Below are 27,068 nucleotides of genomic sequence, written 5' to 3'. Positions count from 1 at the left end.
ATGAATGTGTAACAGATTCTCTACAAGAAAAAAAGCCCTGTCAGAAACTACATTTTTTGTTTGATGGTTTGATTTTCCCTCTTCCTTAGTGAGAGGAGCTCAGGATCCCTCAAAATATAGGCTTGGAATCCCTTCTCTTGGAAGGGTAGATGTAGACCAAGTTGCCCCCAGCAGCCAGGAAAATGCTATATGTTGAAATTGGAAAGATATGCTGTGAATAGGCCTGTGTCTATTAAAGAAGTTGAATCTGTAATTAATAATCTTCCAAAACTGAAAGCATAAGGCCCCAATGGGTTTACTGGTGAATTCTACCAAACATTTAAGGAAGAAACTATCCCAATTCTCTACAATCTCCTTCAGAAGCTAGAGAGAACACTCTGACTCATTCTATGAGGCCAACATCACTCGAATACCACAACCAGACAAAGACATTACGAGAAAACCACACATCAATATCTCTCATAAGCATCGATGCAAACATCCTCAACAAAATACTAGCAAATTGAGCCCAACAATGTATAAAAAATTATACAACACAACCAAGTGGGATGTATCCCAGGTATGCAAGCTTGGTTCAATATTCAAAAATCAATTAATGCACTCCATCACATCAACAAGCAAAAGAGGGGAAAAAAATCAGACACTCACATCCATAGATGCAGAAAGAAATTCTGTCCCACCCCCTGGGAGGCTGATCACGTCGAGAGGAGGTGGGGGGAAGGTAGGGGGAGCAGAGGGAGGTGGGGGATGAGACAGAGGCCGGGGGGCTGAGTGGGCGGGGTCTGTGAGGTGACTGGGGCTGGAATCAATGTGTCTGGGACTGGCTTAAGGTGAAGGAAGCAGCCAAATGTGAACCAGAAGAGTCAAACCTGCCAAGAAAGACTGTAGCCCTCAGGCACAGGGTCATAAGCCTGGGGCTCCCAGACCTGAAGAACTGCAAAAACTGGCCTCAGTGTTAGCCCCCAGGAAGGCAGCCAGGGCCAACACCAGCCCCACTCCAGTCCTGGCCCACACCCTGAGCCCCTGTAACCTGCCGCTTCCACCTGAGAATCTCAGCAGCAGGCTGCCCATGAATAAGGCTGCTGTGGTCAGTGCACCCTGTTTTGCAGCTGCATCCACCCCAAGCGGAGGGGCACCATTCTCTTCATTCAAAGACACAGCTGCTCACCAGGCTATGGGCCATCTGGGCTGCGTGAACACCCAGAGACACCTTTCAATGCCACCATCAGGAGGGATCACCTTTCACAACTTTGCTCAGTTGTGCTCCCTAGCCTCCCATGACGCAAGCTCATCAGGCCTCCATGAAGCCACAGAACTTTAAGGTCAGAAGCCCTTCCACTGAGCATTATGGGGGCACTGGGCAGCCCACCCACCCCTGAGATTAGCCACTTCGGAGGTCACCATGAGTCCCTGGGCTGGAGACTTTGCTGGCTTCCTAGCTTCAGACCAAGCTGCCCAGATGGGGCTCAGCTCTACCAGCAGCGGCCCTCCCCGCACAGTGGCTGGATGCCCCCTCACAATACTCTGGGACCCCTGGCACAGAACAGGGAGGGATTGGAGCCAGGGAGAGGGAATGCCTGGACTTTGGGACTTCCTGCCCTCACTCCCACATGGAACTTCCACAATACCGGGCAGAGGGATAGTCCACGAGTGAATGAATGAAGTCCAGCAAGGCTTTGAGCCCCTTCTCAAAGCCCTCTAGACACTCAGAGCCTCCTCCCCTTGAGTGAGAAGTCTATTCCCAGGCTAAGAAGAAAAGACAATATCTGTGCCCCGCCTGAGTTCCAACGGGCCCCTACGCGGTGCCTGCCCAGTGACCCAGCCCAGAGAGCACAGGAGGGGCCTTTGGGAAGGGTCTCCTGTCCCCTGGCATCCTGCTCCCCCAAGGCCAAGGCTTCACTCTCTGCTAGCCCTGCCAACCCCCGGTTCCTCCCCTGGCTGGCACTGGGTGAAGGCAATGCCTACAGTACACCTCGGTCCTAACAAACCCTGTCCAAGCAGGGGTTCCCCTGAGCACGTGGTTCCCAGGGAGGGAATGGGAAGCAGGAAGCTTGGGACCCCCGCCCCCACACACACACACCCTGCCCCAGTGCCCACCAGGGCCAGGCCGCCCCCCAGTGCTTCCCTTCCCCTGGCCGTGCCAGCCCCACCTGAGCGGTCCAGACCGGCGGCTGTCAGGCCACGTGTAGGGCCTGGGAGGGAGGAGAGAGGGCGGGGCTGGCCGGCTGCTCTTAAGGCGGAGCTGGAGGTGAACTGCACCTCCCCTTACTCCTCACCTGGGCCCTGACAGCCTCTCTCCGTCCCAGGAGCCAGGAGTGAACTCAGGAGTGTCTTACCTGCCCGGGACACCAGGTAGGTGCCTTTATTCTTTAAGGAGAAGAGAGGGAGGCTCAGCTTCTCCACCTCTCCTGGGGCTCGGAGTGAAGGTGGAGAGAAATGGGGGAGAGTCTGGGCGTGAGCAGAAGATGGTCTCAGGACCACAGACCCGAGTTCTGCACTTTGGGAGAACTTAATCTGTAGCCCTCAGTGTACAGATGAGAGAACCGTGGTCCAGGGAGGGGAAGAGGCTTGCCCAGGGGGCCCCCGAGGCTTGGGAAGGGAATGGACCCAGAACCCAGCCTCCTGCCTCCCAGCCGGGAGTCCCTGGGGCCTGGTCGTGAGCTGAGCCCCTGTGCTGGGCCCTTCAGAGGCCACCAGGAATCCAGGGGGTGGCGACATGGCCTGCGCTGGTCCTGCGGGTCCCAGCCTGCTGTCCCAGGGTCTGCTTCACTGGGTCTGGGTGGAGAGCATGGGACAATCAAAGCCACTCTTCGAGCAAGGGGGTGGAGTGGGGAATTGGGCTATTGGGAAAAGGTGCTCTGGGGGAGATTCAGCCTTCCGCCTCTGCCACCTTCTCCCTCCACTGACCTGGGCTTGTAGAAGGGAAAGAGTAAGTCAGGAGAAGAAGCTGGCAATGAAATGGATGAGGGGATTTGCCCAGGAATCAGGATCCCCCTGCCTCCAGAGCCCTTGGGAACAAAGAAAGAGATTCCCATCCAGTGAGTGGGCGGGTCCTATAAAAAGGGGCCCTCCCTACCCACTACAGCCCGCCTACATACGTACACACAGCACTGAGCCCAGGGACCTTCCCTTCACCTTTAGAGCAGGAAGGAAAGAACTAGAGAAGTGTGCTGATGGGGACAGGAGAGGGAAGGTGTCCAGGAATAAAGGAGTGAGACCAGCCCTGGGAGGTCCAGTGGTGCTTCAGGGAGTGTTAAAAGTGAGAAGAGTTTGAAGAAGACCCAAGGGGCTGCCTGCCCTTTGCTCAATCCCAGGCCTGTCCCACTGGGTTCCAGAACCCCAGAATGGGCAGAGAGAGGTGAAAGGGATCTTAAATCTATGAAGCAGTGGCATAGAGTGTGGGACTTGGAGCCAAGACCACCTGGGTTCAAATCCCAGTTCCACTATTGAGTTGTGTGGGTTGTATGACCCCAGGCAAATCCCTTAACCTCTCCAGCCCCACAGGAGGAGTACCTTTTTCAAAGAACCATTGAGAAAATGAAATGAGTATGTTTTAAGTGTCTGTTATGATCACATTCCCATTATACAGATGGGACAACTGAGGCCCAGAGAGGAACGGACACTTGCCCAGCGTGGCACCAAAGCACTTTCCAAATCAGTAGGCAGACAGCCTGGGTCCGGGTCCTGGTCCTGGGGGAGGACCCAGGTCCCCAGTGTGCTCCCTAAGGACCATAACCCCAGGCTCCTCTTTGAGGCCCAGCCAAAACCCCTGCAGGGTGTGCTGAGATCCTGCCCTGACAAACCCAGGCCGCTTGGAGCCAAAGCTCCATGTCCTCAGCTGCCCCCAGAAAGGAGCTCGGAGGCCCGTTCCCTTCCACTGCCATTTATAGACACGCTTCCCGAGCCTGGGATGCGCCCGCCCCCTCCAGGACCTGGCCAAGGAGAAGTCTGGCAGCAGGGCTGGCAGGAGCCGTGGGGGAGAAGAGGGTTCTGGCTTTTCTCATTAACTTACTGTGCGAACTTGGGGCAACTCACACCCCCTCTCTGGACCTCAGGTGTTCCTCGGCATTTGAACTCTATGTGGTATAAGGAGCTAAGAGTCTAAAGTCCACAGCCTGCATTTGAATCCCAGCTCTACCACTTTTCTGGACGTGTGGCCGATACAGATATCTTTACCTCTCTGAATCTCAGTATCTTCATCTGTAAAATGGGCTGGTAATAGGGATGCAGTACTTCCTACAGTTATGAGAGGATTAAAAAGAGTTACCATAGGGAAAATCAGTGCCTGGCACATGGTGAGTTCTCAAAAAAAAATGGGAGCTATTATTATTTATTATTATGAAGGTATTATATTATATTCTACTGATATATAAGCCCTTTTTTCCAAGTAATATTTAGAATTGTCCAACTGGTTTCACATGCAACACCTCGCTGGTTCCACACCACCCTCCAGGAGGGCACAAGGCAGGAATTCTTATTCCCATCTCACAAATGAGGAAACTGAGGGTCAGAGTTACACCTTAAGGAACTGTTTGAGCTGGGATTCGAATCTGAATCTTCAGACTCGAGAGTTCGCATTCATTTCATTTGTCCCAGGCTGATCGCAATGCCTTTTCCAACACTGGGGTCTGACTCTAAAGCAGGATGTGGTGGAGGCATCTTAGAAGAAGAGAGAAGAGGCGTTGGAGGGTACCTGGGTCAGGATCGGGGGGTGGGGCCAGTGAGGCTCAGAGCAGGCAGTGGTAGCACAACCAGCATATCCCAGCTCCTTACAGGTTTCTTGGCACGTCTGTTCCAGAACCTCTTACTTCCTGTAAGAAACCACTAACATGTGGCATTAAGGCTAGACAAGGGGAGGAACTTCCCACAGAAGGGAAAGGAGGAAGTTGGGACATCTTTTTCCCAGATGAGCCCCCAGGGAGTGAATATCTTCTGATGATGTCACTCCTCAGATCAAAACTGTTCTGTGGCTCACCATTGCCCTCGGGGTTGAGTCAGCACTACAGAGCCCAGCCTGCAAGGCTCTGCAGGGTCTGGCCAGCCTGCCTTCCCCACCCCAACTTGCCCTCCATCCACCCTAGGTTCTCTCTGTTTCCCAGATCCTCAATATCTCCCCTGTCCATCAGCCCCCCCTGAATACACCTGCCTCCTCACCCTTACCTGGCTTGCCCAGCCAGCTCCTGCTTTTCCTTCTTGTCTCCCTTTATGTATCTCTTCCTCCAGGAAGTCCTCCCTGACCTCCCCCACTAGTGCCTACAGAATCCCCTCTGCCTCCCCAACTGCCCTCATCCCCGATGGCACTGTTTATGATTGCTCACCTGCTTACCTGTCTGTTTCACCAACTGGCCCACACGTAGCAAAAACAACTAGCTCAAACAACTGGCCACATGTAGCAGCTAAGTGCAGGGGCCCTGACATCACGCAGTCTGGGGTCCAGTCCTGCTCTGACACCTGTTGGCCTGATGACCCTTGGGCAAGTTACTTACCTCTCTGTATCTCAGTTCTCCCATTATAAAATGGAATAATAATAGTATCTACTAACAGGGTCGTCATGAAGATTTTTAAAGGTTTTATGTGTAAATACTAGGGCGTAGGTACATAGTAATTACTCAGTAAACATTAGCTAGTATGTATTTAATAAATAAGGCTGGGACACAGTAAGTAGCCAACAAACGTCTGTTGAAGTTATTTTATTTAATCACCACTTGCATAATGTTTATTATGTGCTAGGCATATTCTAAACATATTACAAATATCAGCTCATTTTATAGATAAGGAAACTGAGGCACAGAGAAGTTAATTAATTTACCCAACGTCACACAGCTAGTAAGTGGTGGAGCCAGGATGCAAACCTGGGGCAGACTGGCTCCAGCAGCCATGCTTTTAAATGAGTGAATAAATCTGCCTCTGTTTGGGGGGAAGGGAGCCCGGGGCTTCATCTACAGAATTTACTCAGTTCCCACCCTCACTCCCACCCCCGCTTCTTTCAGGTCCCAAGAGCTCCTGATTGGCAAGTGACATCTGTGGGATGTGAGGCTGGTTGGAAGCCAGAGCTAAACTGCCAGGTCACTACCCCCACTATGTCACAGGTGATGTCCAGTCCCCTGCTGGCAGGAGGCCCCGCAGTCAGCTTGGCTTCCTGTGAGGAACCCAGGAGGGCCCTGCACCCAGCACCCAGCCCCGGCCTGCCGCCCCAGTGTCCTTACTACACCACAGAAGGCTGGGGAGCTCAGGCCCTCATGGCCCCCATGCCCTGCAAGGAGCCCCCCAGCAGGCTCCAGGGGGCCCCACAGGCTGGAGCCAAAGCCAGCTGCCTCCTGCAGTCCCCTGGGGAGCAGGCCTCGGGAGCCTTGGAGGACCTTGACTCCTACATTGACTTCTCGCTGGAGAGCCTCAACCAGATGATTCTGGAACTGGACCCCACCTTCCAGCTGCTCCCTCCAGGGCCTGGTGGCCCCTGGGCTGAGCCCACCCAGAGCACTACCTTGAGGAGAAAGAAAGAAGAGCCTCAAGCTTTGGGTAAGGAACTGGGGCACAGTGCCAGGAGGAGGGCTTGGGGACCAGAGTTTTCTATCAAATCAGAGAAGCAGGGGATAGTGTCCTACTGAGGAGTGCTGTGCAGCTCTAAACAAGTTACTTAACCTCTCTGTTTTCTCTGCTCTATAACAGAGATAAATATAAGTAGCCCTCACTGTCCAATTCTATTTGGTTCTTGAGTTTGGAAAGTGATGGATACCTGTTATATGTAATTTTTCAGAGAATTGAAATAAGCTAATATAGGTAAGCATATTATACAATGCCATGCATATAAATAAGAGCTTGATAAATGCGGTGTCCCTGAATCTCACTGTCCTATGGTGTCTCTCTTAGGTCCTAGCCTGGCACCCTGAAATTTTTATAGGAATAGTATTTTCACCTTACCAATAACAATACATGTAAATAGCTTCTAGTATAGATAATAGTAAATAATTGGGATGTGATGAATTTTTGAGTGTTTATTACTTTTGTTTTTAATATGTTATTTCATTGTAAGTTTGTGTAGTTTAATCTTTAGTAATGGCTAAACCATTACTAAAGATTAAACTACACAAACTTACAATGTTTATATAATTTAGCAACCAACTGGAAAAAATCTTGAAAATTTAACCATCAGCTTTCATGAGCTTGTTCAAGCCAACTCCAGGATACCACCACGTCCAGGCGTATCCAGAAATCTCTGCATCTGGCTTCAGTTTCCCAAAGAGTTTCAAGTACACTTTGAGGATAAGGGTTATGGAGCAGCAGCCCCATTAGACAGGCTGGAAGACTGAGGCCTCCAGGGGTTTAATCAGCGTGGGTTAGAGGGTGTGGTGAGGATAAGAGATGAGATCCAGGAGAATTTCTACTTGTTGAGCATTTATCATTCTATCCAGGCACTGTGCTGAGCACTTAATAATTGAACCTTTGACCTTCCCAATCCACCTCCATGAGACGAATATTTTATCTCCATTTTACAAACAAAAAGACTGAGGTTGATGGACTTGAGGAAGGAGCCAGTCTAGCCTAATCACTGGAATCAGGCAAACCTTACACAAGCTGTTTACTTCACTTCTTTGCGTCTCAGATTCTTCATCTGTAAAATAGAGATGAGTTTGCACTTCAAAGGGTGTTGCAGGGATTGAAAAAAAAACGTTTGCTGGGTGTTTATCACAAATCCTGGGACACCTGTAGGTCATGATAAATGGTGGCTGTTTGTAGTCAACATTGGGGTTGCGACTAAGCCCAGCTCCAGGACAGGTTCAGGCTCTGGGGTGGAGGTCAGCCCGGCACACAGGTCCTCTGGCACCCGGGCTCCTGGTCTCCAGCCGGCCTTCTCCTCCCACCGAGCATTGCCTGACAAGCCTAGTAAAAGAACCACCTCCATCCCTCAAGAGGCTTCCTGCTTCTTAAGGCCGGTCGTGGGCATGTCTCTGCAGGAAAGGTGGCTTGGGCCTAATTATCGCTGGCAGGAGCCAGCCCAGGACTTTATAATGCTCATGCCCCAGGGTAGGGCTTCCACACACTCAAGGCCAGCTGGGGCAAGACCAACGTCTGTGGGGCATGAACTTGTAAAGCGTACGGGTGTTGATAACAGGGCCCTTCCTCCAAGGGACCGATGGGCAGTTGTCTGCGTTCTCAGATGCCCTGGGCACAACCCACCATCGTGAGGATGTGTCTGCCAGACTCTGGGCAGCAGGGGGTGCCAGAGAGCAGCAGTGGTCAGAGGGTCCTGATGAAGCCACCTAGCTCTGCCCTCGCTCCTTCTGATGGAATTTTAAAAAATCCTCTCCTCCAACCTCTGCCTGGACACCTGTGATGCCTGGGAGCTCACTACCTCCTCGGACAACCAGCAGGTCAGCTCCCCGTTAGAAAGTTCTCTGCCATCACTAAGAATAGCGAGAGCCTGCAGGTCACTGTGGTGGCTGCACCTTGCTCCCCAAACCCTCCCCTCAGACCACTGCTACTGGTGACAAAGCTCTCCTAGCCCATGGCACTGCAGGGAGTTTCCATCCAGCCAAGCGTATCCAGTGTGTAGAACTCCTCTGTTTGCACTCTCATCCATCCTACTTTTGGGGTGTTGAGTGGAAGACGTTCTATAATCGTGATGCTAGCAGACGTTCACTGCTTCTCTTTGTCCTAACTTGGCAAAAGCAAAAGCTAAACGTGGCGATCTTGTGTCGATCCCTCCCCTAAAAATGTCCAGATAGATTTTCGTAACACGTAATTCCACCCTGTGAAGGAAATACTGGAAACCTCATTTATAGATGAGAAGACTGAGGCTCAAGGAGAGGAATCGATGGCCACAGTCACACAGCTAGTGAGTGATAGGTCAGCTCAAAGCCAGGGCCTCTGGGCTCCAAAGTCCACGTTCTTGCCTTTCTCTCCTCCTCGGAGCTAGTTTCCTGCCCTCCAGGGCTTCAGTGAGGCTCCACCACCCTAGTGCTCTCAAACCTTCATCCAGCTTCCTGCCTCTGCTTACCGTCCTTCAGATTTACCCTGGGGGGGGAGGGGGAGGGGGTACCAGTCCCACAGGGAACATGGTTTCTTAAAGCAAATACCATATCCCTTCCTTTATCCTCTCCGCCACCCCTCCCCATCTTTGGAACAGGCCCCCGCGTTTTATTTTCCAGAATTTCTGCCAGGCAAGGCGGTTTGCCAATCCCAAGTGAAGGGTGTTTAACAACCGTCTCTCCAACCCTCCACCCACCTGGCCTGGTGCCAGGCGCCTGCATCCACCCAGCCCTGCTCAGACTTGCCCCACAGGCCTGTAAACAGCCGCTGCTCCCAGGTGATAGGGTGGCGGCCCTCCACCTGCCCCACCACATCCACCCCGAGGCAGCAGCAGCGGGACTGACTCACAGCTCTAGGACTCCTCCCTCCCTTCCGGCCCGCCTCCACTTGCCTGGCCCCCAAGCAAGGCCTTTCTTTGGTAGGTGTTTGGATGACCCTGTAAGTACGATCCAGAGCTTCACCAGGCCGAGAGACGCCCCCCCCCCCCCTCCAAAGCAGCCAGGCACCTTCCCACGGTCAAGGTCTTGGGAAAGGGTTCTGAGAAGTCCCTCCCTGTGGAAGAGCCCACCCCGCCCCCAAACAGAGCACAGGAGCAGGGCTCAGTTTCTTCAACCTTTCTGAGCCTTGCTTTCTCGTCTGTTACATGGAATTAAGAATGTTTCCTACTTCGATGGAGTCGTGAGGTTTAAAGAACTAACGTGTCTGTAGCAGTGCTGGTGCACAGCACTCAGTAAATACAAGCCTTTATTAAAAACTGTGCAATAAATGTGAGCTCCACGGCCACATTTCTCCAAGCCTCAGTTTCCTCCTCTGTAAAAGCAATGCCTGCTGGCACGGGGCATAAAGGCTCTTGTGAGGCTTGAGAGGATTAATGGGTATAAACACTATAAAATCTTATTAAAAAAAATAGTTGTGCTTGCCAACCTCGCAGAAGAATCCACCCCATTCCAAGACTTCTTCTCTTTCAGAGCCCACAATACATTGTGCCAGATATTCTACTCTTGCCCTCAGCAGTGGGACCCCCACCTTAGCCAGAGAGTATTAGCCATCTGGCCAATACTACCCCCCAGAAGCAGGCAGGCAGGAGATGCTCCTTGAAGCCCACCATGGACCAGTCTCCAGGCTCCATTCATCAGTGTATTTCATCCTCATCGCAACCTTGGAAGGGTGGTTTTAGATCCCCACTTTACAGATGAGGAAACTGAGGCTCAGAGCAGTTAGGAAAATTACCTGATGCGTTTTGGTGGGAAAGTGGCAAAGCCAAGGCTCACACCCAGGTTTGTCGACAAAGCCAGGCCTGTTCCTCCACCTGCTGGGACAGCATGCCAGCGCCCCTCATCTGATGCAATCCTCCACCCCCACCTGGCCCACGCACGCTCAGACAGAGGCAGTAGCCATGAGCAGGGCCAGAAGGTCCTCCCCAGGAGTGGGCTGGGGCAGGCAGGGTCTCCACAGTCACGCTGGGTGGGGGGATGGTGTGTGTGCCAGAGCCCAAGGGGGTGGGAGGCTGGCAGACAGGAGTTGAGGGTGCAATTTCAGATTCCATCTGGGGAAGCCAGAGGCAGGACTCACAGCCCTCCAGAGGGAGAAGCTGGGTAACCCCCATCTTCCACCACCTTTCCTAGAACGGCACCGAGGACAGCTCCCCTCCCCCAAGTTAGGAGGAGAGGTGCCCATCCTCACCATGGGAGAACCACAGGGTACCCCACTCTAGGAAGAAACAAGGTCTCAGAACAAGAGTCCTAGATGCCCCCACTGGGGAATGGAAAGAACGTCAGAGTGAGTCAGCAGCCTGGGGTGCTAAGAGGCCCACAGCTCAGTAAGGCGGCATGCCCTGCCCCCAGAGAGTTCTTGCTCTAAAGCTAACCCTAAAGCGAACTCCTCAACCTCCAAGGTGCACCCAGATCGCCAGGAATCTCGCAAAAATGCAGATTCTGATTCAGCAGGCCTGGGGTGAAGCCAGAGATTCTGCACAACTTCTCAGCTTCTCACAACGTCTCAGTGCTGCTGGGCTGGGGACCACAGCGGTGCGGCCCAATGCACACTCGAATCAGCTGAGGAGCTAAGCCACCCAGAGGCCTGGGTCCACCCCCAGAGGTTCTGGTCTAATTGGCACTGGATGGAGCCTGGGCTTTAGGACCTTTAAAAGCTCATTGCATGATTCTAGCATGCAACCAAGCTTGAGAACCCCTGCCTGCATTGTGGGCACAGACATAGAAACAGCTTTCACAGGCCTCAGTGATGAGTGATAGAGGCATCCAAAGATGTGACTGGCGCAGTCATTTCAGCCTGGGGAGTGGAACCCACACCAAGGAGAGTATCTCCCAGGTTTAAAGGACTTACTACGTGCCAGATGCAGTGCTGTGCCGCCTACATTCATCTGAGTTCATCCTTAACTGTAACACTAAGAGGCTGCGTATAGCTGCCCCATTCTACGGGCGTGGAAACTGAGGCTCTAGGTGGTGAAGTCATTTGGCCAAGCTCTCTCAGAGAGTAAGTGGCAGAGCCAGATCTGAAACCCAGGTCTGTCTACCTCCAGGACCCGTGTTCATGGCACAGCCTCTCCCCACCCAAGGGAAGATGTCACAGAGAGGATGACTTTGAAACTGGGCCCTGAAGGTGGAGCTGAATGCTGATCCTGATTCCAACAAACTTCTCTCTAGGCTTCAACTTCCTCATCTGTATAAGAAAGGGGAGGGACTTCCCTGGCAGTCCAGTAGTTAAAACTCCACGCTTCCACTACAGGGGGCACGGGTTCTATCCCTGGTTGGGGAACTAAGATCCCGCATGCCGCGCAGCTTGGCCAAAAATTTTATATATATATATATATATATATGTATGTATGTATATATATATATGTATGTATGTATATATATATATATATACACACATATGTATATATATACACACACACATATGTATATATATGTATATATATACACACATATGTATATATATGTGTGTGTGTATATATATATATATGTGTGTGTGTGTGTGTGTGTGTGTATGTATAAAGAAAGGGGAGACCAGATGGTCTTGAGTACCCTTACAGCATCCTTGTTCTGTGAGTCCAGTCTCCCTGGTTTCACCAATGCTCTGTTTCTCTCCCCAAAGATATAAAGTACATCGAGGTGACCTCAACCAGATCAAGGTCCCAAGACGGCCCCCAGAGCTGCTCCAGCCCGTCTGTCACCCCACCCTTTGGCTCCCCTGGCTGTGGCGGCCTTCTCCTTTCCAGAGACATCCCCCGAGAAACTCGGAGCAGCAGTGAGAGCCTCATCTTCTCTGGGAGCCAGGGCAGGGGCCACGAGCGCCCCTCTCCCGCCTCGGGGGCCCCCTCCTCTCATCCCCCACCCTCTCCCAGCATCTCCATCCCTGGAATGGGAAACAAGGCCTCAGGCCGCCATGGCTTGGGCTCCCCACTGGTGGCTTCCCCAGCCTTGGAGAAGGGGCCCGGGGGCAGGGTCTCCATGCTGTCAGCCAGCCCAGCATCTGATGTCAGTTACGTGTTTGGAAGGTAGGTCACTCCCACTGCAGCTTCTGACATTGCCTCCACAACTCACACACACACACACACACACACACACACACACACACACACACACGCATCCTAAAATCACAGAGGGACACCCTACTCTTTCTGAGCAAAATCTGGGCATGTACCAAAAATAAAAGTAAATGTTCTCTTTTATGCCATCACAGCCATTTGGCTCTCAAGCTTTCCTCAAGCATTTAGAATATGATTCAATATACAAAACTCTTGACTTCTATCTACCTCTCGGGAAAAGAACCACACTGTATTAATGAGGCTCACCTGTAACCTTTCCAGCCTTCCTACAGCCCATCAGTAGGAACGTTTTTGTTTTGTTTTTTTTTTTAAAAAAAACCAAACACAGGATGTAAACAGAATCAGGGGGTCTGGGATGAACCATCCAGGAAAGAAAAACCTCCTTCGTCTTTGTTCCTGGCAAAATCTAGCAGGAAGGAGACAAAACTGCCTGGGCATTATTTACAATCGCCGCAGCCCAATTCTCTGCAGGCCTCAGAGCAGAGCCACACGCATACCCATCCTGCCCAGGAAGACCAAACCCCAGGACCTCTGTCCCCCATACCAACTCCAAAGCCACTGTGCCAAGGCAGTCCCTGGCAAGGAGACTGGGATTCCACAGCCATGCCCGCTGGCACAGGCCTCTGAGCTCAGGGATAAGCCTGGCTGGATGCAGAGCTGGCCTCCTTCTCTTCCTCCAGCTGGGGAATTCCGTCTGCATGGGCCATGGACATGGTCCAGCTCAGGTCCAGCCTGTGTGCAGGACTCTTGGGAGTGCTGGGGGGCTGGTGTGACAACTCAGTTGGACCTGCCTAGCTGGGAAGACAGAGGGAATAGAGTCCAGCCTAAGCCCATGTGACCTGCAGGCAGCCAGCCCATTGGCTACTTTAATTGACCACAGACCCTGCAAGGCAGGTACACTCCTGTATCCTTCAGCATCCCTTGGGGATCAAGTGGGCATACCCTTTGCTCGGGGCTATGGGGGGTGGGTGGAGTACGCACTACTCTGACCAAAGCCATGGGTAACTAGATCACTAAATTCCAGAGCCTAGCTCTGGCCCCTAAGTGTCCACCCCCACCCGCTAAAACTCTGCCTGTCTGGTGCTCTCCCCGTGCCGCAGCCAGTCCCTTCTCTGCTCCAGCATCTCCAGCCATCAGTCATCTTCAAGATCCTTGGAAAGCCCAGCCAGCTCTTCCTCCAGCCTCCACAGCCTTGGCCCAGTGTCCTTGTATACGAGAGCCAGTGACCTCCAGGTCCCCAGCAACCCCACCCCAAGCATGGGCCAGCCCAGAGCAACCCATTCCTCACCACTGGCCAAGGAACATGCCAGCAGCTGTCCCCCATCCATCACCAACTCCATGGTGGACATACCTATCGTGCTGATCAACGGCTGCCCAGAACCAGGATCTCCCCCATCCCAGAGGACCCCAGGACACCAGGACTTTGTCTGCCCTGGGGCTACTTCTTCCAGCAACCTCTGTCCAGCCACCAGGAGCCACAGCCAGACCCTGCCAGATGCCCCTCTCACCACATCCCCAGAGGGTAAGTTGTAAACCAATCAGTACCTCACACTTTATAAGGTTTGGCTAATGGGGAATAGACAAAGCACCAATGCATTTGCTTCTGCAACGCAGGTCAACACATTGATTAAGTATCTACTGTGTGCCTAGCACTGTGCCACATAGTAGGGACACAGTCTAGAAAGAAAAAAAACCAAAGGATCACTGTAGAGTAGGATAAACACAGAGGTGAAGAGATGTTCTAAGTCTTATGGGGCTACAGAGGAAGGAGTGAGACTCTTCATCTGGGAACTGAAAAGGCTGGAAAGTGGATCAGAAGTCCATGGCCAGAGCAGGAGAGGAAGGGCAGTTCCAGCAGAGGGACCAGCCAGGCCACAGTCACAAAGGCATGGAAGCACATGGCATGCTTAGGAAATGACTGGAATGTTGGGTGCGGGATGAGGTCATTGGGAGTAATTTGGGGCTAGATTGGGAAAGACCTTGAACGCCAAGCAAAAGAGTGCACTTTACCCTTTAGGCAATAGGGGACCATCAGAGACTCTCAAACAGGAGAGCCATGGGGTCAGAGACACACGTTCAATCGATCACTCTGGCAGCTGTGTGGCAGATGGATTGCAGGGCCTGGCTTGGCAGGGAGAGCAGGTTTTCTTTGGTTCTGTTTGGGTTTTCATCACAAAGTGGTCCAGGGCAGGGCAGAGGGTAGAGGAGAAAAGACAGAGCCAGGAGACCCTCAGGATATGGAAGCAGCAGGCTCGATGACTAACCCAAGAGAGGGAGAGGGAGAGTCAGTCCTAACTCTGACATTGGTGGATGACGAACACAGCCAGGGGGTGGACAGGGTAACGGAGACAATGCATTCCAGTTCAGACAGCTAAAAACCACAAAACAGCAAACACCCTCCTTCCCATAGTCTGTGACTACAGGGGTCCAAAGAGAACAAAGCCAACCAGAGCCCAAAGCAGTAAACACAGAGGCTAAGCCTCAGCACCCCAAGGGTGTTTCTCCCCCAGGAGCAGAGCCCACGGCTCCCTCGTGTCTGAGCCACGAGGCTCCTGGGGCTCTCAGTCCTCACTGGGCCACAGACATCAAGGTACTCCTGGGGTGGGTGAAATGTTCACTCTACCCTGCTGTTCACTCCCACCCAGGAAGCCATGTCAGTGCAAGCAAGAGAAAATGAGGTGCCGAGTATGCCTTTGAGGCTGCTCTGATCTGTTCCTAGGACAAATCATTTGCAGATTTCAGTACATTTTTTATAATGAGTTACTCTCAGCTGGCCACGACACACCTTTTCAAGATGCCGACACGGGACCACTGCTCTCCGCCTTAGGGACCCAGGAAAATGGGCATTTTAGCTTCTCAAAGAGCACATTTACTTAGCCTAAAGGGATTTTGCCCCTTTAGGCATCAGGAGATACAATGGAGTAGGGGTAGGGGACGGGGACGGTGAATGGGACTGCTGGGCGGAGGAGGGGGGCGGGTCTCTCAGCTCCCCTCTCTCCAGCCTACAGGGTCCCCCTCCTCTGTCTGTCTCCAGGTCCTGCCAGGGACATGCAGCCCACCATGAAGTTTGTGATGGACACATCTAAATACTGGTTTAAGCCAAGCATCACCCGAGAGCAAGGTAAGGGGAAGCCCTGTTTTAGGGAATGAGTGACCCAGGAATCAGGTCCAGGTCCTGGCACCCCACATGGGGCAGATGGGGCCCTGGGTCCATGTAGAGGAGGGAACGGCAAATGGCAGGTCCAGGGAAGGGGGGTGTCCCCTGAACCCCATGACCTGAGGAAATAATGACTGCAGCAGGAATGGTGGAGATTAGACAATAGAAAGGACTTCCTGGGAACCAAAGGTGATTCTGTACCATCTGCTCTATAAAGACCCAATGGGGCTGAGGCACAGAGGGTGTCCGGGTTCGGTGGTGACTGTCTCTGACCCAAGGATTGTTTCAGCCATCGAGCTGCTGAGGAAGGAAGAGCCGGGGGCTTTCATCGTGAGGGACAGTTCTTCATACCGAGGCTCCTTCGGTCTTGCCCTGAAGGTGCAGGAGGCCCCTGCACCTGCCCAGAACCGAACAGGTAGGCACCTGTCTCTGTCCTCACTCAAGACCTCTAGGAGGTGACAGGGTGTGGTGGGTTCCAGTCCTGGCTCTGCCCCTGGCTTGTGGGGTGACCTTGGGCCAGTCCCATAATGACTCCTGAGAGGAGGGCTTACCTCAGCCCCCTCCCCGCTGTCCCCCAGCACTGAGGCTCCCCGAGTCCCCAGATTCCCTGCTCTACCCTCGTGGTGGGAAGAGGAGGATGGTTCCAGCCCCCCTCCAGGCTGCTCTCTTCTGGGTGCCCACCTCTGTCCAGACCGGATTTCTTGTGAGGGAACCTAATGTAGTAATAACATGTGTGCTAGCTTAACCTCACATACAACACACGTCGATGGGGAATCCACCCTGCCCCAGGCACTGTGCAAGGCACCAGGGAGACCTCAGTGGGGAGAGAGATAGAAACAGATCATTACATTACAAGGTACCTGGGTCACAGCCCCTCACCTAAGGCTCAGGACTGTAGCTCTCACACAACAAATGGGTGAGGTAACAGACACTCCCAGAGAGAGTTAATGACCCCCCAGAGCAAGCAAGTGATACAGCAGGAAGATAAAAGCCTCGTATCCACATTCTCTACACCACGCCTCTCTGTTTAAATAAGAAAGTGACCTCTGGGCAGTGTTAGTTATCAAGGAAGCTTTGCCAATGAGCCCAAAGAAAGCAGGAAGCTGCAGGCTGGTGAAGAGGCAGGGGGCGTGGTCCCCCCCTCCCAGGGCCAGCCTGGCGCCAGCAGAGACCATCTGGTGGAGAATAATAGCACCTGGGAGGGGGAGAGGGAAACCAGGCCAAAGAGTTGTGATTTGATCTAAACAGCGCCGGCAGCCATCCCTGATGGCTGTTGAAACCAAAAGAAAGTTCTCCTGAAAAAAGAACTACTGGACACAGAAGCCTTTGAGCAAAGGTGTGGGCACCTCCTTCGTGGGAGGCCTTGAGGATAGGATTCCTACCTGCTGTCCCACCCAGAGGCAGGGGGATGGACAAGTTAACCTCTGGATGGGCCCCGAGGAGGCGGGTCAGGAAGTAAGTTGCACTCCCATCCACACGCTTTCTCTGTCCAGGCGAGGATAGCAGCGACCTCATCCGCCACTTCCTCATCGAGTCTTCTGCCAAAGGGGTGCACCTCAAAGGAGCCGATGAGGAGCCCTACTTCGGTGAGCTGAGCATCTCCAGCCCCCAGGCGCCTGGGGTCTGGGCGGGTGGCCTGGGGAAGGCCTCCTTATGCTGGGCTCCTGTTTCCTTGCAGGGAGCCTCTCTGCCTTCGTGTGCCAGCATTCCATCATGGCCCTGGCCCTGCCCTGCAAGCTCATCATCCCAAAGAAAGGTGGGCTGGGTCCCCAGACCTGTTTGTTCTCAGTAGAAAGGCTCCTGGTGGTCACTTCTCACCTTATTTAGGGATCATTTTAGTGTCATAGTTAAAAGTGCACACTCTGGGGGAATTCCCTGGCGATCCAATGGTTAGGACTCGGCGCTTTCACTGCCGAGGGCTCGGGTTCAATCCTTGGTCAGGAAACGAAGATCCCACAAGCTGGGCCACGCAAAAAAAAAAAAAAAAAAAAAAAAAAATTAAAAAAGTGTATGCTCTGGAGTCCGTCCACATCTCCAAAAATTAAAAAAGTGTATGCTCTGGAGTCCGTCCACATCTCCACTTCCTGGCTGTGAGAATATGAGAAGGTCAACCTCTCTGAGCCTCTATTTCCTCATCTATGAAATGAGCACAGTTACCAGCACACCTACTTCTAGGACTGGTGTGGGGATACAGCGAGAAAGCTCAGGCAAGGCTCTTGGCACACTGCCTGGCGCAGAGCAGATTTTGAGAAATAGCATCTCCTTCCTCAAGAGGATGAAAGGAGCATAAATCTGCCCGTTCGGTGAGGTTTGGTTTTTACTTCCGGGTCCAACATTTACTGGGTACCCTCTCCCTCATTCACAGCTCACTCCAACCCTGTGAAGTAGGCATTGGTGTTATCCCCATTTCGCTGCTAAGAAAAGGAAGGTTCGAATTTGAACCGAAGTCTCTCTTGCTGTCTTGTTCCAAAGTGTTCAGGGAACTAGCAGAGAGCAAGGACACGGCTGTATCATGAAAGTCAAGGAAGAGAATTATGAGAACAAATAAATGATCAATGGGTAAAATTAGGGAAAGAAAGAAAGAAAGAGAGAGAGAGGGAAGGAGGGAGGGAGGGAGGGAGGGAAGGAGGGAAGGGAGGTTCAAGGCATTAAGTAACTTGCCCAAAGGCACAGAGTCAGACCTCCAACCCAGATCAGGAAGCCCCATCCAAAGCTTACAGCCCAACGCACCCCGAGACGTACTCACACCTCAGGGTGTGCAGGAGAGCCACTAGGGGGGTTCTGGGAGAGGAGTCAAGGCCAGGGGAGCCCCTGGTGTGGTGATGGCAAGAGCCTCCCTGCTTTCTGCAAAAATGGCCTGGGTTTCCGGTGGGGTCCCAAAGAATTAGGAGGTCAGGGGCCTCTGAGGCCAGGTCACTGCCACAGTCCAGGGGCTGGAGGAGGGAGAGGGGGAGAAGGGATCCAAAGGCCTGCCCGTGAGGCATTGGGGGAGCCCAGGCGGCTGTTTGCCTCATTACAGGAATCACACCTGGTTTCTCAGCCAAGTCACTTCCTGAAGATGTGGGCAGAGGTGGAAGAGGTTCAAAGGGCTGAATGAGGCCTGTTCCTAGGAGGGGGGTCCACTGACTGCACCCCCGCCCCCTGGGGGCCTGTTCCATTGTTTTGGCTCAGAATTGGGAGGTGGAGACGGGGCCTCAGACCCCTCTGCAGACGGCCGGGCCTCCTGCCTGAAGAAATCTGCGGGTGAGTGGTATGGGGCAGGGGGAGGCTCCAGTCTTGGCTGGGCCCACCAGCCGCAGGGCACCTCCCAGCCCTGTGCACACACGCACACGCAGGTCCACACGTGTTTCCCATTGCAGCTTTATTTCTTCATCTTTAACAAGGTGCCACATTCCTCCCCCTCCCTGTGAACCAGGAGATGAGAGGCTGCAGGCAGTGGGCCAGGAGGAAGGGGGGCAGGAGAGGAGGGGCACGGCGAGGCTTACACCCCCTCCTGCACACACGGGTTGGGGGGGGCACACAGATGTGCTGGGGTCTCGCTGGGTCTGAAGGACCTGCCCTGGAGGTGGGATCCTCTGTGGAGTGTCAGGTCCGGGTCTTGGGGTCTTCTACAGGGGAAGGGTCGCTCCCCTTCACGTCCACGGGCCAGGCATGGGTCAGCACTTGTCTGAGTGACAGCTCCTACTCTGTGCCCTGAGCACGATGGCCCCTCCCCATTCCTGTCTCCTCTTCCTTCTCTTCAGCAAGGAACCAGAAGAGGGAGGGTGGGGAGGGGTGGAGGCAGCACCAGCCATGGGACAGAGGAAGGCTTGCCTGGACGCCCCTACATACAGGGCAACATCCCCTCCCTTGCCCCCTGCTAGAGGGCCAGGGGCCAGAGCAATGCAAACAACAGACGACCCCAAAGTCCCCTGGGGTTGGCCCCAAATTTCAGTGGCCCATACACTCCCTGCCCACCTGTCCAGTGGCTCAAAGAGGAGCCCTGCTAGATTTCCAAAAAAGGAAGGTACTCCAGTCCCCTGGCTCTGGGCAGAGGGCCAACCAGGGCCTGGGTGACCTCCACCCCCCAATGGATTCTGGCAGGGCTCCAATGCAGTATCTGCACCCCCCAGGTTGCCATGCCCTGTACCTGAGTTCTGTGAGCGTGGAGACCCTGAGTGGAGCCCTGGCTGTGCAAAAGGCCATCTCAACCACGTTGGAGAGGGATGTCCTCCCCACACCCTCCGTGGTCCACTTCAAAGTCACCGAGCAGGGCATCACCCTGACTGACATCCAGAGGAAGTAAGGGGCTTCCCTTGCCCTGGGGCTGAGGGCTGGGCGGGGTAAGCTGGAGGGGATAGCTGAGACTGCTGTGGAGCAGTAATGGAGATGGAGTTCAGGCTCCTGGACCCAGCAGGGCCAGTGACGTGCTGAGTGACTCCAGGCAAGTTCTCTGCCTTCTCTGAGCCTCAGTCCAATGACCTCCTGCCAAAGTCCCGCTGCATCATGACCGATGGATTTGGAATTAACCAATAGTCACTGGGTACTGATTAAATCTGTAGCCACTGATGGAACATCTCCTGTGGGCCAGACTCTGGCTGACCAATGAGATCACTCCTTCCCAGGCTCGGGGATTCAGTCTAGCATGATCCTGGTCCTGGGCTGGAGGAATAAGAGATGAGCAGATGCTGGGAATTCCCTGGTGGTCCAGTGGTTGAGACTCTGCACTTACACTGCCGAGGGCCCCGGTTCAATCCCTGGTGGGGGGAGCTAAGATCCCACAAGCCGCGCGGCACAGCCAAAAAAAAAAAAAAAAATTGAGATGACCAGATGTAATGCCTATCTTCATTAAATGACATGATAGGCAGCGGGGGTGGAGCAGGGTAGTAGAAAACCCCAACACATAGGACAGAAAGCAGATGCACTTCATGAAAGGAGAGAAGTGCAAACACGTGCCCCGGGCCCAGCAGTGGGAAAGGTCACGTCAGCCTGTCAGGGGTCGTCAAACTGAGAGCTTCTTGGAAGACAGGGAGCTTGAGATGGTGGAGGCGGGGCAGGACACTGGGACGATCTCTCACCAGCTCCCCTTCTCTCCCGGCCTCTTCCCAGGGTGTTTTTCCGGCGCCATTACCCCTTCGCCACCCTCCGCTTCTGTGGCATGGACCCCAAGCAACGGAAGTAAGTTCAAGTCTGGGCCAAACTAAAAAGACCCTCCGGGACCTAGGTGGCCACTGACTCTGGGATTCGGATCCCAGACAGAGCCTGTGAACCTCAAGGGGTCAGGAGCAACAGAATGGGGGGAGGGGGACATGGGGGGAGGGGGACACAACTGGCCGTTATCTCCCGAAGCTCAGCCAGACTCTTGTGAAATGGAGCAAAGAACTGGTACTCAGGACTGTCATGTTCCTTTCCCACAGGTGGCAGAAATACTGCAAGCCCTCCCGGTAAGGCCTTCCTGTCCACTCAGTCGCCATGAGAGGTCTCCCTCGGGGAGGCCTGGACCCAACATGGGGAGGGAGTGAGGGAAGGAAGGAGGCCCCGCCCTGATCTTAAGAGCCCATGGGTTTGATGGGGGACGGCACAGGCCCTGGCCCTCGGGGAGCCACCAGTTTGATGTCTTATGTGAGAGGCGCAGGCTTTAGTCTGTAAGGATGCCTCAGGCTGATGATGGTCAAGACACACCTTCGCCCTCAGAAAGCTTCGACTCTGATGGGGAATACACGGGTCGTGTCCCCAGGCGCCCCCATTCCAAAGGAAGGAAACCCAGATCTTCAACTCAGGGATCTCTCGGTCTGACAGGGGAGGCTTCCGTCATAATGAGGTGCTGGGCTGGGGAAGGGCAGGGAGGAAAGCTGCTCCCAGCCTGGTACCTCCCTGGGTCCCACCCCTCACTCAGGCTCTCCTCTCCCATCAGAATCTTTGGGTTTGTGGCCAAGAGCCAGACCAAGTCACAGGAGAATGTGTGCCACCTCTTCGCGGAGTATGACACTGTCCAGCCAGCCTCGCAGGTCATCAGCCTGGTGGGTGCTCTGCTGCAGGACCCAGAAAGGATGTAGGGGAGGGAGCTTCCTGTGTGCCTTCCTAGGCATCCCAGTGGGCTTGCTCGGGACGCCCCCTCCACCTTGAGCAAGAGGCCTCTTACCACCCTGATGGACTAATCCCCTGGACTGGAGGAGAACGGTACCAAGTTGAAACCCTTGCACTCAGTATGACCTTCAGCGGTGACCTTCATCCAGACCCCCACCGCCACCACCAACCCGGGCCTCAGTTTCTTTAACCTTAAAGGAGGCCAACAGACAGGATCAGCTGCTCTTCTCAGATGTCCGTAGGCATCTTAACAAGCTTCCTGTGATTCTGAAGCACAACCACATCTGAGGACCCCCCCACACGAAAATAACCTCTGAAGACCCCTGACTCCGTCCTCCTGGACACTCCCGACACAGTAGCCTGAGCTAGAGACCCGTGACCCCTGCTTCATGGCAAACGCAGGTATGGGGTTGGGACTCCTGGGCCCCGGCCCGAGGCTGGCCTGAGAGCAGATGGGTTGCCAGCACTGAGGACCAAAGGAGGGATGGACTGACTCTCTTTCCCCCCATATCTGTTCCTTTCCCCATTTCCCCGACAGCTTATTGAGCTGCTATTCCCAGGGCAAAGCTAGATCCGCCTGCCCTGGATTCTTCAGCCAACATGGCCCTGGTTGTTAGGCAGGTTAACAAGTGTAAACTTGCCCCCGTGGTCAGAGATGACCCAGCTGTCCTCACGATCTTGATGTCTAATCCCTTCCATTGAAAATGAGCGTCAGCGCCATCTTTTCTTTCAATTTCTCATAAGTGCCTGTCCCACAACTGCCCTGGTGTTACTTGTGTCACACACCTGGGGGCGGTGCCAGCGAGACCTCTGCTCACTCAAGCAGACACAGGAGCTGGCTCTCTCTGGTTCTGCCTCAGCCCCAGTCTTGCTGAGTCCTCTGTGTTCCAACAACACACACTCACACACTCCCCCCCACACACACACACACACAGAGCCCTCTACAGTACTGTGGTGGCAAGTGACCTCGTAACCACATGGGGGCAGCAGAGAGTCGAGAATGCAAACAGGCAGCCACCCCAAGAGGCTTGGAGAAGCTGGGTGGTCTTTCCCGCCCCACCCACACCCCCCTCAACCCGAACCCTAACCCATTAAGACCCCCAAGAATCTGGAATTGTTTGTCTAGCAGACCTGGGGTCCTAAGGAAACCAAACTATGAGGGTAGAAGATAAGACTCAGAAAAGAAGCCCATTTTTGCTCCATGAGGCACCAGTGCCTGCCCCCGCCCAGCTGGGGGCCCTGCCAGAGAATCATTATCTTTGGCCAAAGTTGGGCCTGAAGGGTTATTATTTCAACCCAGAAAACCAAACTGGACTGAAGCGGCCCTGGGCTGGCGGGACTGGCTGAGACCAGCCCCCACCCTGCCCCGGCCTGTGGTCAGGCACTGCCCCACCCTGGAGACTACGGAATCCAGACAAGGTTCTCAAGGTCACAGTGCCCAAGTTCTCAAGGTCACAGCCTGGGAGCTGGCAGAGAGCACCCCCTCATATATCTATGGGGGCCTTGTAGCTCCCATCATGGAAAATAAAGTGTCTGTCTTTGCACAAGCGTTGGTCCTACCGTATTCAGGGCTATCCCCTCAGAAATGGAAACCTGAACAGAAAAGGGGACCTGGCTGGGCAGGTGGCAGCTGTGTCTGAGAGAAGACCACGTGTGCCACACCCCTCCCGCACCCCTGGCACGGCAGGACAGTCTCCACTGACTTCCACTTCATAGCCGTCGCTTAAATCATTCTGGGTCCCCCACGTGTCCGACACACCCGTTTTCCTTCTTCACGACCCCTTTCCTGCCACTGTGCCAGGAAGACAGGGGGCCCGGGCTCTCCCGTGCGTGCCAGGGCTGAGGTGAGCACGTGTGACAGCCCTGCCAGCTTCCAGAGTCTCACTCGGGCTCCCTGAGGGAGAGGAGAGGCTGGTGAAACATAGGCAGCTCAAGAAAAGTCCAGAAGAATCCTTGAACCCAGATGAACCCCGAGCTACCAGCCCAGCCCTGGAGACCTGGGCAATGGCCCCATGATTCATCCAGGTTCTGTCCCCAGTCTTGGCGTAACGCCCCCCAAGACCTCTCCAGACCCGTTGCAGTTAGGGATTCAAGGTGGACAGGCCATGGAAAGCCTCGCCAAGTGGTTCAGGAGGGGCTGCAGCGATGTCCCTTTCCTACAGAGCCTTGGGAAGGGGAGAGGTGCTGCTTCTCTGCAGGCTGAGCTGTGTGACCCAGTGGCAAGGGCTGCTCTGGAGGAAGTAAAGAGACCTTCCCAAGAGACCCTGAACCACCACCGAGAAGCCCCTGCCACCCCTTCTGCTGCCCAACTGCAGTTCCAGAGGGGGCTCCTCTCAGCCCCCCGCCCAGCCCCCTCCCTGGCCATGGACAGAGTCCCCCGGAGGTAATGACCTCTACTGCATTTACAAAGCTCATCTTTCCTCTAGGAAGATTTCATACAGAACTCGACTTGACTTTTGCTGCTGGGCAGAGCCACCGGCCCAGCAAGGGCAAAGGGAAGAAGGACCTCCACCAAGGCAGGAGCTGGGAAGGGAGGGGTCTTTGCACCCATGCAGGGACACCCAGGGGTTTCCTCTCCAGGCCTTGCAGTCCTGGGTCTTAAGCCTCTCTCCCCCGCACCCACAATGTCATGTCTCCCGACTTTCCACCCTGCCCCATCCCTTTCTCATCCTTCTCTCTACACATAAGTATGCCATCCCTCCCTCCCCTCCCCCTCCCAGGGTCTCTCTCCTTCCTAACCCTTCTTTTCATCATACCTTCTCCACCCACCCACCCCCAAACCCATCCTCTCCCCCTTTACAGAAAAACCTCCTTACTCTTGTCCCACTTAATCCCCTCACCCCTCTGCCCCCGGTGGCTGGACCCACAGCAAAGCCCAGCTGCTGTTGGACTTGATGGGAAGGGAGGACAGCAGCCTGCTGTGCCAGCAACCATTTCTCAAAACCCAGATTCCCATGTCCTCTAACCCCTGCCTCCTCTCTGGCTACAGAGTGGACTCTCCAGAGGGCTGAGGCACCCTCACCCCTACCCCATCTGACCAGCCACCCCCCCATACTCATCTCCCACAGGTGTCTCACCTCTGCTTTCATCCTCAGCCCCTAACACCCTACCCCCACCCCCTACCCCTGTCCTCACTCTCATGCTATCCAATAGGCTGAGAGCTTGGAACAAGAGGGCAGGGCTGGGGGGGCTAAAGGCCCCCAACCCAGAAGTCAGGACCTTGGTGCATGCAGCAGTGTTTTCTGGCTGCATGCTTTGTTCATGTGAGCCAGGAAAATGGATAAATATAACAGTGTTATAATGGAGGTTTCTAAGTGTCATACAGAGCTGGCAGGAAGGGTACAGAGAAGATGAACTTTCCCCGGTTGGGGAGAAGGAGGGCAACGTTACCAAGGCAGTAACATTTGAGTCGGGTCTTCAAGGATAAAGAAGAGTCTAACAGTAAAGGCGGGGGGGAACCCAACTTTTGCTAGGGGGCTCCTATATGGTAAGTGCAATGTGAAGCACATTATATATGTTTAATCCCATTTTACAGATTAGAAAACTGAGGCTCAGAAGGTTAACTTTCCCACATTCACCCAGCCAGTAAATGGCAGAGAAAAAGCATTGCAAACTTGTGCCCATTCCACTGGCTCAGCACTCTCAGACAAGCAAGGGGATGAATTTGTGCATGAAACACAGAGGTATGAAAAGATTCCCTGTTCAGTGCGGCTAAAGCATATGGTGCCCAAGGGACTCGGTAAGAGAGGAAGCAAAGGAAAGAGGCAGGAGCTGGATCATTAAGAGCCTTGGGTGCTGAGCTGAGAATGCCCAAGGGATGAATACTTGGTGAATGAATGAATGAATGAATGAATGAATGAGGTGGGACTCAGGACCACTGTGTACAGTTGTGCAAGTTGCAGGATGCACAACTGTACACGGCAACATGCTTGGACTTTATCCTGTAGGTAACGGGGAGACAACAGAGGCTTTTCAGACAGGGAGTAAGTAACCAGATTTGTGGGGACAGGAGAAAGGATCTGAGGCCTGGGCTGGGAAGGAGTATGATGGGAAGAGGAAGCTGTGAAGACTTGGAGTTCGGGCCAGGAAAGAGATAGGGGCTCTCATCCTGAGGCAGGCTGGGACAGAAGTCTACTTGATCTGGGCCTGGGGCCTGGGTTCTCTCCGAGCTTGAAAGGACCATGTGGGAAAGAACAGGACTGGGGCTCTCCCTTCCCCCTTATATTAGTCTGCTCAGACTGCCATAACAAAATATCACAGACTGGGTGGTTTAAACAACAGACACTTACTCTCTCACAGTTCTGGAGCCTGGAGGTGTAAGATCAGGGTGCCAGCATGGTTGGGTTCTGGGAGGATTCTCTTCGTGGCTTGCAGACGGCCACCTTCTTGATTTGTACACATATGGCCTTTCCTCCGTGCATTTTCCTCTTCTTATAAGGCTACCAATCCTAGCAAATTAGGACCCCACCCTTATGGCCTCAGTTAACCTCCTAAATTATCTCCTAAGAGTCCTATCTCCAAATACAGTCACATCGGGCTCAGGCCTTCAACCTGTGAATTTATGGGGACACAATTCAATCCATAGCGCCCCTCCATACAGGGCCCTGCCCCAGCCATGTTCCCCACCCCCATCATCCCCCCAGTCCCGGCCAGGCTGGGGCTCTCAGCCCCAGCAAAGCAGACCCTCTTCTTCTCGAGTCTGTGCCCTTGGAGCCAGCCAGGGACTTGTTTTGTAACTCTCTGCTTCCTGGAAGGTGTCTCAGCCTTCACCCCTTCCCAGTCAAATCTTGCCAGGGAGCGAGAGGAGCTTGGCTTGGAGCAGGCCTAGTGGACAGGAAGACAAGGCAGGAAGAGGGAACCAGAAAGAATAAGGAGGGGGAGGAAAAGGGAGAATGACTCTCGCTCACTCATTCACTTGGGTCACCAAATACCATGCTGAGAGCCCACGTGAGCAATGCAGAATTAGGTGACCCCCGGTTGGCTAGGAGGTCGGGAGAGGCCTGCACGCACGTGACCCAGGACAGAGCTTCTCTCCTCCACAGCATTCAGATTGGACACCCCGTGAAAACCAAGATGGGATGTATCCTTTCCTTAGTTTCACCCCACTCCCATGCACACGCACACACGCAACTTCTCTCTTCTGCATCAAGAATTAGAAGCCTGGTGGTCAGACAGATCTGGGTGGCAGGTCCCCTCTGCCATTGATTAGTTGCATGTTTTAGGGCAAAAGCCACTCCCCTGGGCATT

At 53.8% G+C, this 27,068-nt stretch overlaps 1 protein-coding gene across 1 annotated transcript; it reads left to right on the top strand.

Moving 5' to 3' along the window:
* The first annotated feature begins 6,080 nt into the window (after positions 1–6,080).
* On the top strand, positions 6,081–21,790 carry TNS4 (tensin 4). Its single transcript, XM_067020481.1, has 12 exons — positions 6,081–6,519; positions 12,145–12,547; positions 13,720–14,120; positions 15,600–15,719; positions 16,045–16,170; positions 17,249–17,341; positions 17,434–17,511; positions 18,927–18,998; positions 19,868–20,036; positions 20,844–20,912; positions 21,152–21,178; positions 21,649–21,790. Exons 1-12 carry the CDS (start codon positions 6,081–6,083, stop codon positions 21,788–21,790), a joined length of 2,139 nt encoding a protein of 712 aa, XP_066876582.1.
* Positions 21,791–27,068: the final 5,278 nt, after the last annotated feature.

The sequence above is a fragment of the Kogia breviceps genome, chromosome 19, assembly GCF_026419965.1.
Source record: "Kogia breviceps isolate mKogBre1 chromosome 19, mKogBre1 haplotype 1, whole genome shotgun sequence".
NCBI lineage: Eukaryota > Metazoa > Chordata > Mammalia > Artiodactyla > Physeteridae > Kogia > Kogia breviceps.
The sequence above is the reverse complement of the archived record's forward strand: the minus strand, read 5'-3'. Positions and strand labels throughout refer to the sequence as shown.

Coding starts and splice junctions, on each gene's coding strand:
- TNS4 (XM_067020481.1), top strand. CDS start 6,081: ATGTCACAGGTGATGTCCAGTCCCCTGCTGGCAGGAGGCCCCGCAGTC. Junction 14,121..15,599: donor TCTCACCACATCCCCAGAGG/GTAAGTTGTAAA, acceptor CCCTCTCTCCAG/CCTACAGGGTCCCCCTCCTC. Junction 17,342..17,433: donor CGATGAGGAGCCCTACTTCG/GTGAGCTGAGCA, acceptor GTTTCCTTGCAG/GGAGCCTCTCTGCCTTCGTG.